Source organism: Sminthopsis crassicaudata, chromosome 2 (genome assembly GCF_048593235.1).
Source record: "Sminthopsis crassicaudata isolate SCR6 chromosome 2, ASM4859323v1, whole genome shotgun sequence".
NCBI lineage: Eukaryota > Metazoa > Chordata > Mammalia > Dasyuromorphia > Dasyuridae > Sminthopsis > Sminthopsis crassicaudata.
The window spans coordinates 324,911,662-324,926,214 of record NC_133618.1 but is presented as its reverse complement, the minus strand read 5'-3'; the positions used below and the strand labels follow the sequence as shown (position 1 = coordinate 324,926,214).

The window sequence follows — 14,553 nt, the reverse complement described above, 5'->3', positions numbered from 1 at the left end:
AAATTGTCTGTTCATATCCTTTGAATGGTGACACCATTATTACGACAAGTCTCACATCTATCCCCTTCTCTCTATTCACAGGACCACCACCCTAGGATAGATTATCATTATGACTTCTCACCACAGGACCATCACCCTGAGATAGACTGTTATTATAACTTCTCACTGGGACTGTGTAATAATTTCCTAATTGTTTGCCTTTCTTCAAGTCTCTCCCCTCTCCAATCTCCTTTCACATAGTACACTAATGAGATGATACTGAAACATGTTAAACCATGTCAGTGTACTCCAAGTGTACTCAGTGTACTCCAGTGTACTCCAAGGTGTCCCTATTCACTCCAGAATCAAATATAATCTCTTCTTTTTGCATTTAAAACCCTTAAAACTTACCTTTTAATTCTTTATGTGCCTTTCTGAATAGGGAACTACAGAGGCCAGTCAATGAGCCCAGAGAAAATAATATTTTATTTGAAATAAAGAAGCCCAGATTTGTCTTTTTCTCTTTAGCCCCTAACAGAGTACTTAATAAATGCTTTGTTGTAATAGAAAGATGAAGTTCATTCCAGGAAATAAATTTGTGTGATTATTAGAAAGTGCCAACCTGATCACTGGGGAGAGTTATAGCTCTTTTTTTTCTTCAATAACCAGGGTTTTTCTTGTGATGAAGAAATCATTAAACATGAAGAAATGATAGAAGAACTTACTGAAGAAATAAAAGAAGAAGAGGAAATATTTTCAGAAATTGAGCATGTTGTCACTGAAGAATTAAAAGCAATTGAGGTAAATGTCATTTTCAATGAAAAAAATAACTTGAAGCATATTCTCCTAATGTTATATTTATCAAATGTTCAAAAAGATGTTGACAATTACCAGCTCACATACCCACTTTTTCCTCCCTATAAAATTTCTGTCAAAAATATTCTTGATGAAAATTTTAAAAGAAATCAGTTAGGTTTTTTCAAATAACATTATATAGTGGTCCTAATCTTCACAAATCATACAACTGACACAGGGGTACAGTACACATAAGACTCCACTGAATTAACTTGTTAATAATTATAAAAAAAAAATCTTATTCAATAGAGAAAAACTCAGCCTTAAAATGTTTCTCTTGCTAAACATCTTCATGCAGATATTGACATCACTCAATATTCCTCAATTCAATATGTTTAATAATCTTTCAGATTTATCAGAGTTTTTTTTCCTACCATGCCCATAACAATAGAAGACTTATTTTTTTTTTTACTGATTTCAACTATGTCTTTATATTTTGTCAGTCATCTACTTTTAGCATGGAAAATTGTATGTTCTCAAAAGAATTAGAAATTGGCTAAAACTATAAATTAGAGATTTATTTTTTATTGATTGTCTAGATCACAGATGTCAAACTCAAAGCCCAATTCCTCTCTGTAGCTAAACAGATTAAAATATAGTGGGTAACATATTGAACAAAATAAACAAAAACACAATAGAGCATAGGTAATGTAATATTTACTTTCTAAATCAACATGTGACCCTTAGGGATGCTTAATATAGGGTTTGGTGATCCTCATTTCTATTTAATCCTTGACATCACTGATCTAAAACAGTGGTTCTCAAGCTTTTGTTCTCAGTATCTTTATATTATTAAAAATTATTGAATATCTATCCAATAACATTTTGTTTGTGTGGGTTATATTTTTAGCTAGTTACCATTTTAGAAATTAAGACTTAATTTTTAATTTGTTGACCCTCTTCAAGGGTTTCAGAGCCCCACCCACCCCCCAAGATTCTCAGGACCCAGACTTTAATCTAGAACACTGAAACTGAAATGAAAGAAAGAAAAGAAGAAAGAGGGAAGGAAAGAAGGACTAAGGAAAGGAGGAAGGAAATAAGGGAATAAGTGTAATGTTGAAGAAACTGAGGCAAGATAGAAATTAGAGAGTTTTTTAATATTTTATTTGAAAGGGAGAGATTGTGCTGGGGGCATGCTGTCCCCGGGGCTGATGTCCAAAGCATCCAGCCACCAATGTGAGTTCTCACAGATGGTTCAGCTATCGGGGTAGACCAAGGCAGGGATGGACTCAGAGCAGTGAGAGTGGAAAGAGACTATCTATCTGGTTCTGACAGGGTGGGAGGAGGCACAGGACATTCTGATGATGTCTAAGATAGAAGGTCTTTCTCCTTATCTGCATCCATGATTAGGAGGGAGGAGTGGTGTTGCAAGATTGAACAGAACCATTTGGAACTGAGGCAGAACAATTCAGGAAAACTGAGGACAATTTAGGGACTGACTCAGTTGAGTCAGAACAATAAAAGGGAACTATGGCACAACATTCTACATGCTCTCACTTCTGAATTTTCAAATCATTGCATTACCTTCCTCTAGATACCTGAAAAGTCTTAGCACCATAATTTTGACCAACCCTATGTGAAATCAAAATAAAACATAGCAAGGACAAGTCTTTCCTGGATAACCCCAGAATTAATCAGCAATACAAAGGCTCCCTGTTGTTATCATGTCAGGTCCTCTGCAGTTCCGGGGCATCTGAGCCAGAGAATCCAGTTTGAGATGGACAGCTCACTTTGAGTTAGGTGGTCTGCAGTCATTTGTGCATTTAACTTCGTCTCTGCTTATAGAGCAACCCATTCAGAGGGACAACCCACTGCAGGGGAAAAGGGTGAGGCTTGGAGTCCCTGCCCAGAGGAACAGACAGGGCTGCTACAAGGAAACAGAAAGGATCCAGATTTCTGAGCAAAGTGTCAGAGTATTCAGCTAGACCATCAAACCCCAAACTTTCAGAGGCATGATACCAAACTGCAAGGTCCTTTGAGAATGCTGAAATACTAATTAAGGAACTGGGGTTACAGGAGTGGAGAAACAGATCAGAGAGACTGCCAATTCCAAGACAGGAGTCTGGTTTCTGGTTGTTTCTAAAAAAAAAAAAAATAATAATCCCCAAAACTGAGTCTACCAGGGCAATTACAACAAAATAAGGGATTTCAAAATTAAAACATAACCAGCAAATCATAGTTCAGTAAATTTAAGCAAGGAATGAAAAATAAATAAATAAATAAATAAATAAATAAATAAAACTGAAAAGGACTGTTTAAAGGATTTCCAATTCAATCTGAATTAGTGAGACAGAAGGTGGGGCAGAAGTGCCTAAGGCAAAGTGAATAGGAACTAAAGGTTCCCATTCTTTCAGTTTTTTGAGAAAAATCCACCAGTTTCCCCAATTTCCTATCTCTTCCTTCTTTTTTTTTTTTTTTTTCCCCACAGAAAGGAATTATAAAATAACCATCCCATATGTAAATCCCATTTTTAGGAAACCCTATTGCACTAATCTGTTATGTACAAGAATTTTCCTGTCATGCAACAACCATTCCTAAATTCCCCCATATCAGTCCAAAGTACACTAGGAGCAGGGGTGATGGTCTCTCAAAAACTGCTTCATGCTGAGGATGGGCGGAGATGCTCAATCCAGAGAAGGGGATGGGGTGCTGACAATCAAAGCTGATGTAGGTCCCAGATATGGCTGTAATTTGACCAAAATCTAGAGCAACAACAACAACAAATTTAACAAATGAAGGTTAGAACAGTCTGAATTAGAAAGACTTGATTCATAAAACTGCTGCAAAATGTGAAGAACAGATTCTTATGTGAAGAGATGAGTTTGCTTCACAGAACAGGCAAACGGTTGTAGTCCCAATAAAAAACAACAGGTTTCACAGACCACTGTTAATTATCCTCTCATTATTTAGAAACCTTTAAAAAAAACTTGAATATCCAGACACAATATTGAGTACAGATAGATGACCAGACTTATTTGTCCAAGTATTTAGAATATAACGATTACATATAACCAGATTGGAAACAGCAAGGTATCACATATTTGAATTGCATTAGCAATTTCTACTGACCATGGCTCTGATTATAGAGCTCAGTCACAGGAGGAAAAAATGACTTTAACAAGATAAGCAATCAAAACTGATAACTCCCAAATAATATTAACTATAAGCCAAAGAAATTTTACTTCCAATAACAAATCCCTTTAATCAACATTTCAGATAAATCCCAACCAGGTATGACTTTATATTGATAACAGTAAGAAATTTGTCTCAGTAAGTTCACAAATTAGAACAATTATCTTTCATACCAAAGTAGATGTCTCATAAGTGAACATTATACATACAAACCAGTTTGCTTTTAAAATATCTAATACATAGACAAATATCCCAAATTGCATATTGTCCATAACAGAAATATTTTCAAAAGGACAAAGGAAAAAAAAAACAACTATTATTTTAAACGACCTCAAGATGACCCAATACAAAATCAATTAAAACTTATATAGAATATCCTAATTCCACATAAAAGCATCCACGTTCTTAAAAATATTAGACTTTTAGAAATAACCCTACCAAATTATAGATCACATTTATGACCATATTCCTTAACCAAGGAAACCATTATGTATCAAAAGAAACAAATATTCAGTCAATCAACTAAGCCTCAGCAGAAAATGGCTGGGACACACTTATTGTGTGTATGTGTGTGTGTGTGTGTGTGTGTGATTCCACATGGCTGTCCTTCCCCCCTCTCCATCTCCAAGAAGGTAGCCATAGGAATCGAGGGGGAGGGCCCAGCTTAACTGCATCGGTGGACAAGATTCCCTCCCATTTTGCACTCAATTTTCACACACAGAAATCCTTCCATTAAAAACTTTCCTATTTCTTCTTGCTAAATATTTTATATTATATTTCCAACAACCTTTCTAACTAGACGCTTCATTGCTAAAGTAGCAGAAAGCAGTAGGGGGGGAGTGAGTTTAACGCTTCACCCTTGAAGACAAAAGATCCTCTTTTCCACATGCAGCTTTTCTTGTCTCTTCTAAATTACCTTCAAAACTATTAAGATTCACAATACAGTGGATAGCTAAATGACTCCATAAAATCCACACATCCAGCAGAGCTGAATTTAAAGCATAACTTATAAAGTTAACAAATTACCCAATGTATTTCAGAAGGTAACATTCTTTACCTAATTAGAGGCACACGACCCCTTTCAGGTAAGTTAACAGAACTTCTCTTTAACAAGCCATTGTTGTTAAGATCTTATCCTCAAAGATAACCAAATCTAGCCTGCATAGGCAACAGTAAAATTATTTCCCACAATTTTAAAACTGCCCCAAAAAATACAGTTTGTTTTTTTTTTCCTCATTTAGGTTTAAAATAGTTTTCCAAACCCTTTTCCCCAAGTTTCAAAGCAATTAGTATAAACTCCTTTGTCCTCCAGAGGCCTTATCTGCCCAGCCTAGCCCAGGCCAGGCTTGAATTTTATTGCTTTTTCCCTCCTTTCAAACTAAAGCAGACAGCTTTTTTTTTTTTTTTTTTTTTTGAGAGAAAAACTTTTCTGCCATTCTTAAAATAGCTAAACTTTTCTGTTCCTTTTACTTACAGATCAATGCAACAGGTTAAAAACTTTAAAATCACAAGCAATTTTTATGCTAAGCACACTTGCAACATTGAAATAACCAATTCTTAATCATTGTTCCTCAACCTTTAGCTGAGCTAAACTCTTTAACCAACAAAACAGACAAGTCACACAGAACACAAAACACAGATCACACAGACATAGACTGCATAGTTACAACATTAAACAAAACATTTAACACATATAACCAGATAGTGCTCAAAAAGGTGCTCAGAATCAGATAGACCAGATGTGTTAGAAGACGGACAAAACAGAGGGAATCATCCAGCATCCCACTGATACCCTTCTCAGAATTTAATGCCATCAGCATTTTGTTATTCTGAGAATCCAGGTCTAGAACACAGACAGATGGAACAGAGAAACAGATCAGATTATGTCCTAAGACATCCAGACTTACTCTCCTGTGGCCAAAATAGAGTGTCCACCTTTGAGGGTGGCTGCTACTGAAAACTGCTCTCTTCCCTGGAGACTCTGCAGAAATCCAGAGGGACAGACTCTCCAGGCCAAGAACCCCAATCCTCAACCACCCCAAGGCCCAAGACAGAGATCCAAATGTCTCTAATCTCTAATCCTGCTCTCATTTTCTAATATCTCAGTGGGAAGTCTCCAAAATGGAATGCCAGAGAAACTGAGGCAAGATAGAGATTAGAGGTTTTTAATATTTTATTTGAAAGGGAGAGATTGTGCTGGGGGCATGCTGCCCCCAGGGTTGATGTCCAAAGTATCCAGCCACCAATGTGAGTTCTCAATGACGTATATATGCAGGTGGCTCAGCTATAGGGGTAAACCAAGGCAGGGGAGGAGTCAGAGCAGTGAGAGGGGAAAGGGACTATCAATCTGGTTCTGACTGGGTGGGAGGAGGCACAGAACATTCTGATGATGTCTAAGATAGAAGGTCTTTCTCCTTATCTGGATCATCATGATTAGGAGGAAGGAATGGTATTGCAGTATTGAGCAGAACAATTAGGAACTGAGGCAGAACAATTCAGGGAAACTGAGTCAGGACAATTAGGGAAACTAAGCCAGGACAATAAAAGAGAACTGTGGCACAACAGAAAGAAGAAAAAGGAAGGAAGGAAAGGAAAGAAATAGAACATAATTTAACACTTATCTTGAGCTAAATCAACACTTTTTCTACATGTCTACCATACTACTGGTAGTAGAGTAGCACTAACCTACCCGACCCATGAACTTACCCCAAAACCCAATCCTACATGCACTCTTCCTGCCTCTTTTCAGTGTTAGAGAGATCTGAGCTGCAGAAGTTTGCTGGGGCCTCAGCAGCCCACATTTTCTGAAACAAAAGATCTCTACAAGAGAGTGGAGAAACAGAGAAGCAAAGAGCCAAAATATGTACCTGGAGTTGAAATGGAGTTTAACTCTACTTCCTGATGTTCTCCCTCATTCTTTCATTTTGTCCAAGAGCCTCAGAGATCCAAAGTCCAAATGACAGCAATCATCTGCAGTAGAATCCATATGGCAGCATACTGGAACTGCTAAATCATGGAACTGAGAAAGGCACAAGACACTTACTTATCTGTAAAGGGCTGAACCATGAATTGCTTGATATGGGAGAAAGCTGAGATACTTTGGGGGCTGAATCAAAAGGGAAGATTGAAATTACTAAAGATTTCAGGAAAAGTTTATAGACTTTGATCATAAAGAGATAAACCAATAGGGAAAACATAATAGTAGAAGGAAACATAATCTCCAGATCTAGTAAATAAGTTCAGGTCTCTGTGAACAAATACTGCAAAACAAGAGAATGATAACACCTGAATAATTTGTGAAATTTTAGGTGACTATGATACCATAATATGCTGTTCCTGAATTTATTTTAAAAAAGAATGAAAATAACAAGGGCAAAATTTGTGACTTTTATATCAGAAATAATTGGTAGCACAGAAAAATTTGAATTTGTCATAGCAAGTCTCACCAAAGAAACAAAAAAGAGGACAACTGATAACACAGAAATGAATGACAATCTAGAAGAAGAAAAACAAAAAGTGGTAACATTAAAAGAAAATATGGTCTCAGTTCAAGCAAAACATACTGATCCTGAAGTATATTGATCTTGATGTGTAGAAACACTCTAAGGATTACAAGTCACTCAGAAGAACATGACAAGTCAGAAAACCTCAATATTATAATGCAAGAAATAATATAAGAAAATTGTTCACATCTTCTGAATACAGAAAAGGAAATACCAATTGAAAGAATGCAAAGGTTTCCATTAGAAAACACCTCAAGGCTGCTAACTCCAAACTCCAAACAACATACTGGTTAAATTAAACAAGTCTATAAATTTAAGATATTTTGCAAGTGACTAAGTGAAGGGCCTTCAAATACAAAGGAAAGGAAATTCTAATAATGTAGGACTATTCTTCAACCACCAGAAAGTGCAAGAGGAAATGGAGTGATATTCTAAAAAGTAATAGAGTTAGAAAGCAGCCCAGGATGACCAACTCTACAAATTTGAGGTTAACCATAAATGAAAAAAGGTAAATGAAAAAGATGGCTGATCAATAATAATGAACATTCTAAACATCTTAGAAAGAAAACAAGATGTGAAGAGATGATTTGCTTCTTTAGAACTCGACAACAGAAATGAAGGAGAAATGAATGAATGCAGCAGAAATATAGCAACAGCAGAAAAAAACACTAAAAATCATTTCTAAGTATATACAAAGACAAAAGTGAAGGCAGAAGTCAGGTGGTTCCAGGAGGAGGTAAAGGCGATAAGTGAGGCTGCCTGGGGTATTATGAATAGACTTTGTTACACTCTATAGGTGAATCAATGTATTTTGTGGGACTACATACATTACAAAAATGGAAGGGTACACAGAAAAGTGTGTGCTGTAACCAGGTCAGTCTCTCAGGAAGAGAAGACCACAGGAAAGTAACTGAGGAGCAGGGAGGTACGAATTATAATGGAGAGAGGATGGTGAGAAAGAGATTCCATTGATAAATCCTCAAATAGATGAAGGGAGACTTACTGTGATGGGAAATGGGGAACATAAGCTGAAATTCCTGGTTTTTGGTTTTTTGGTTGCAAAGATCACTTGAAGTCCAACTTCAAGAGGTAAGGAGTTGGAATTTAGGGAGGCAATTGGCCTCTGGAGGATTGTAAGGTCATGGCCCCCGGGGAAGATATTTTGAGGTAAATAAAGGAGGAAGGTGACCACAGGGAGGGTATAGATCAGAACTCGGCTGCATAAGCATGGTAGGAAGGAGGTTGGGAGTGCTATGGACCAGAAGTCCCCACCTGAAGGAATTAGTATTGTTCTGGGAGTGAGGCATAATGGAAAGGGGAATCTCTTTCATAAGGATTTGGTATTTAAGATAAGTAAACAATTAATTATATAAGACTAATAAGCATTCCCTTTTAAATAAGTGACTAAAGAATATGAACAAAACAATTTGAAAAGAACTGCAAAATATTCACAACCACATTTTTAAAAATGGTCTGAATCATCACTAAATAGTATGAAAAATGCAAATCAAAATAGCTCTGAGATTCTTCTTCACAAGCTGCAAACTGACAAACATGACAAAAAATGGCAATTTGGCATCAGGTTGGAGGGATTATGGAATAATAAGCACATTAATATATTGTTAGTTGGGTAGTACAATGCTACAATCATTTAAAAAAGCAATTTGGAATTATGCAAATAAAATAACTAAAGTGTCTATACCTTTTGAACTAGAGATTCTATTATAGGGCTTATACTCCAAGGAAGTCATCAATGACAAGAAAATCTCCATATACACCAAAATATATAGCAACACTTTTTGTGAAATCAAAGAACAAGAAACAAAGTAGATACCTATTGATTGAGGAATGGCTAAATAAATTGTGATAGATGAATATAACAAAATATTGTTGTATTATAAGATGTGATATACCAAAGGTTCTGGTAAAAGTCTCATTTCTAAAAATACATAGAGAATTGACTCAAATTTATAAGAACATAAACTATTTGCCAATTGGTGAATGGTCAAAGGATATGAACAGACAATTTTCAGATGAAGAAATTAGAACCATTTCTAGTCATATGAAAAAAGCTCTCAATAACTATTGATTAGAGGAATGCAAATTAAGACAACTCTGAGATACCACTTCACACTTCTGAGATTGGCTAAGATGACAAGAAAAGATAATGATAAATATTGGAGAGAATGTGGGAAACCTGGGGGACTCAAACACTGTTAGTGAAGGTGTGAACTGATCCAACCATTCTGGAGAGCAATTTGGAACTATGCCCAAAGGAATATCAAATTGTGCATATCCTTTGATCCAGCAGTGTCTCTACTGAATCTGTATCTGAAAGAGATCATAAAAAAATGGAAAAGGACCCACAAAATTGTTCATAGCAGTGCTTTTTGTAGTGGCAAGGAAGTGGAAACTAAATGGATGTCCATCAGTTGGGGAATGGCTGAATAAGTTATGGTATATGACTGTAATGGAATGTTATTGTTCTATAAGAAACAATCACAAGATAATTTCAAAAAGGCCTGGAGAGACTTACATGAACTGATGCTAAGTGAGAAGAGAGTAGAACCAAGAGAACATAGTACACAACAACAACAAGATTATGAGAAGATCAACTGAGATGGACTTGGCTCTTTTCAACAATGAGGCAATTTGGGCCAATTTCAATAGGCTTTTTAAAAAAATAATAGCCTTTTATTTTCAAAATACATGCAAAGATAATTTTCAACATTCACTCTTGTATAACCTCAGGCTAAGTGAAGTGAATAGAACCAAAAGAACACTGTACATAGCAACAAGATTATGTGATGATCAATTGTGATGGATTTGGCTCTTTTCAACTCTTTTCAAGTGATTCAGGGCAATTCCAATAGACTTGTTATGGAAAGAGCCATCAGTATCCAGAGAGAGAGGACCAAGGAGACTAAATATGGATTGCAACATAGTATTTTTACCTTTTTTATTTTTGCTGTTTGCTTGCTTGTTTTTTTCTTTCTCATTTTTCCCCTTTGTGATCTGATTTTTCTTGTGCAACATGATAAATGTGGAGATATGTTTAGAAGAACTACACATATTTAACCTGTATTGGATTATTTATTCTCTAGGGAAGTGGAGTGAGGGAGAGGAAGGGAGAAAAATTTGGACACAAGATTTTTCAAGGGTGAATGTTGAAAACTAATTGCATGTATTTTGAAAGATTAAAAATTATTAGTATAAAAAAAAAAGATGTGATGTAATGAATACAAAGAAGCATGGAAAGTAGAGTAAGCAGAGCTAAGAAAAGTATATACATAGTAACAACAATGTAAATGGAAAGAATTGTACCTCCCAAAGTCACAAATTAATATAACAAAATTACAAGATCAAGAAGGACTTAAATAAAGAAATATGAGAAGGCAATTCCAACCAACCCCTTCATGTGGGAGATCCACAATTGGTACACATTGCACATGTTTTCAGTATAGACCAGTTGTGCTGATTTTTTTCTTTCCTTTTTTATTTTTTGTTTTTATACTTAAAAATAGTTCTAGTTATATGGATGACATGGCTCTCTAGAAGAGAGTTGGGGAGGTATGTTGGAAACAACTCTAATGATGTTTAAAAAAAAAGACATCAATAAAAACTTTTAAAAAATGTGACATGCATACTTTTTTTTGGACAGCCAATTGTTAAATATTTATCAATCCCTAATTTTATCTAATTTTTCACTTTCCTATTTTTTGAGTCCACATTATTAGAATTTCTATGTATCCTCTTTTTACTACCCATTCTTTGAAATTCACTGATAATTTAGATGTTGAAAGATAGTTATTGTTTTAAATTTTATTTCCTTTTTTGTTACATTTTAAGTTTTGAACTGTCTCCCTCTTTTCCTCCCTTTCTACCTTCCATTAAAGAAAGCCACCATTTGACACAGATTTATAAATATATGTAAAACCAGTATGTTTTACATACTGTCTAGACTTCTGTTAGTTCCTTCCTTAGAAGTGAATAGCATTTTCCTTCATAGGTCCTTTGTAGTTGATTTGAATATTAATAACACTCAGAATAACTTGGTTGTTCACAATTATTCTTCAAACAACATTGCTGTTACTGTATACATCATTCTCTTAGTTCTGCTTAGTTCACTTTTCATTATTTCATGCAAGTTTTTCCATGGTTTTAAAAAATCAGTCAATTAATCATTTCTCACAGCATAGCACAACTTGTTTATTAGGTGGTTGTTTTTAAAAGTTGAAAAGTCATTAATTTTCAGGTAAATCACTTAAATGCATCATATGAATCTGAATATTTAAAGCATATTTTAAATAGCAAATTTTTAATTAATGTATGATCGATTTTTTTTTCTAAAGTTCAATACCTTATTGCCCAACTTTGCTGAACACCACCTAGACTTTATTTTAAAATTGAAGAAATGTATATAACTAGGGAGATAAGTGATTTGGTCAAAGTCATATTTCATAACCATTTTTTAAAGGATGAATATATTATAGAAACTGAAATGACCAAAGTAAAGGAAGATGAATGGGAAGACTACGTTCCCAAATTGAAAGCAGTTAAGGAAGAATATGAAGAACATTTCAGAGCATTTGAAAACATCAAAAATGAAATAGCAAGTAAATATTTCAATTTATTCGATTCAATTAATATTTCAATAATCAAGTTTCCTGTTGCTTCTTTTGTAGTCAAGGACAAAATATAGATTCTGTTTATTATAAATCAGAAGTCAAGTAAATTAGCAGAAGAACAGGGGTAGAATTATAGTTCTAAGAACAGTGATGTCTAATATCAAGTGGTATATAACCAAGTATATGAACCTCCTGATGTTTTCTAAAACTGGGCAGTGACTGTGTCATGACTGTATTTCTTTTAAGTATTAAGGATATTCATTAAGGCATTCAATAAAATTCCTCTGTTACCATAAATAGTATTTATCTGTTTACCTACAGATATATTTTTATTTTATCCAATTACATTAAAAAACACATTTCAACATTTGTTTTTTAAAAAAAAAAAAAGTTTTGAGTAACAAATTCTATTCCTTCTTCTCTTCCTTCCCTTCTCTTTCCCTAAGAGGGTAAGCAATCTTCTATAAGTTATACATGTGAAATCATGTAAAATATATGCTTGTTGTTCATTTTGTATAAGAAAACACACCAAAAAAAAAAAAAAAAAAGGAAAGAAAGTAAAAAATATATGCTTTGATTTGCATTCAGACTCTTCAGTTCTTTTTTTCTGGAAGCTTATCAAGAATTATTTATTGCTAATAAATGATTAAGAGAATAGGTTAGTCATTCACAATTGTTCATTTATAGTATTGTTATTCATTATTTTTCTGATTCTACTTACCTTACTCTATATCAGATTGTGTAAGTTTTTCCAGATTTTTCTTATGGAAGAATAGAATTCCATTAAATTATATACCTCTACTTTGTCACTCATTTTGAAACTCTCTAAAACTCCCTAAAGGAGAAAATCTCCTTTAACTTTGCCTCAGTGAGAGACCCCGCCGGAGGGAAACAAGATAAACAGCTTCATTCCGTTATCTAGGTGGGGTTGGTTCAATCCTGAAGCTAAAGAATTCCAACCCTATTGAATTAAAGAGATTCATTCAATTCTATTCAAATTCCAGCCCAAGCTGAAACCCAGCTTGTAGATAAAAAGAGCCAACTTAGAACAACTCCTAGCAGAGGACCTGACATGCCAAGGAAACCTCTGCCCACTGAGCTGATATTCTCTTTCAGCACTATCCTCTCTTTATCTCCCTCACTTATTTCCCTAAAGAGACTTTTTGCCTCTCTGTCGGGATTTTTCTAAACTTAACTTCTCTGCCAGAACTCCTCCACTGAGGAATTCAGCCTTACTATTCTTGCATAGTAAAGGCTGACTTCCAATGTCAATAATAAACCTCTTTTATCAGTCTAGTTTTTTCAGGTTTGTAAGTTCCTTTTTACAGAGAATCTCCCCAAAACTCACTACCCTTGTGTCAAATCCCAAGGGGTAGTGTAGGGGAGCCTAACTTCTCCATTTGGTTCCCTGAACCCCAAACCTGCCACTAGACCATATCATTTAAGTCCTTGACCACCAGAAACCCTAATCTCATTTTGGTTCCCTAAATCTAGACCTTATCATTTGGTTCCCTGACAGAAGGGAACCCCAAAACCTAAACCTCATCAGTTCCACAATTGATAGGTATCCCTTCAACTTCCAATTCTTAGTCACCACAAAAAGAGCTGATATACTTTTATTTCTTGCTACTCTCTTCTAATTCTCATTCTTAATGTTCTGAATCCCAATGTTAATTTTACTTTTTTTAAAAAAGAGTTTAAAATAAAGCCTCTTAAGCCATCTTTTTCAGGTTTCACTTTCCCCTTCATCTTATAGCACGATATGTTAATTAACACAGTTAAAGAACATTTTCATTTCCACTCATGACTTTGTAGACTATATCTAAATTTTTTGACTTGGCTTTTCACATTTCATAAAACACTACTTTTTAATGCAAAAGATTATTTAAATACCTATTAAAATGTCATATAAAAATTTAAAATACAGTTGGGTATCACAATGAACAGATCAGGAATACCTAATGTCCAACCTGGCCTCAGACATTGTGTGACTTCAGGAAAGTCACTTCTCTATCTGCTTCAGTTTCTTCAACTAGTACCTATTGATGAGGTAACAGGGAACCAAATGATGAGGTAAATACCTAATGGTGAGGTATACCTCAATAGGATTAATTGAAGTCTAGTGGCAGGATTGAGGTACAGGGAGTCACATGGAGCTCCCCTGCAACCCCTTAGGATTCGGCGCAAGGATACAAAGTTAAATCAGGTCTAGTAGAGGCGAGAGTCCCCTGTAAATGAATTTACAGGCCTGAAAACCTAGATTGGTAAAAAGAGATTTATTGTAGGGTTTGGAACTAAGGTTAAAGTCTGGTTAGTAAAAGACATTAGATAGAGGAAGATATACGTGGAAAGTGGTGAGACAGAGAGTCTCTGATGCAAAGCATCTTTGCTGGCATCTTTGAACTCTCTGACCAAAGGATGATTCTATCTTTGCTGTTTTTATCTGCTTGAAGGAG

The 14,553-nt window shown here is 35.0% G+C and overlaps 1 protein-coding gene across 2 annotated transcripts in view; it reads left to right on the top strand.

The window, feature by feature from the left end:
- Nucleotides 1-14,553, top strand: part of CCDC175 (coiled-coil domain containing 175) — a 113,818-nt gene that overhangs the window by 80,538 nt on the left and 18,727 nt on the right. For both annotated transcript variants that reach the window (XM_074290252.1, XM_074290253.1), the window contains exons 13-14: nucleotides 649-780; nucleotides 11,947-12,085. In XM_074290252.1, the coding sequence (XP_074146353.1) occupies nucleotides 649-780; nucleotides 11,947-12,085 (271 nt within the window). The remainder of the gene's footprint in view (nucleotides 1-648; nucleotides 781-11,946; nucleotides 12,086-14,553) is intronic.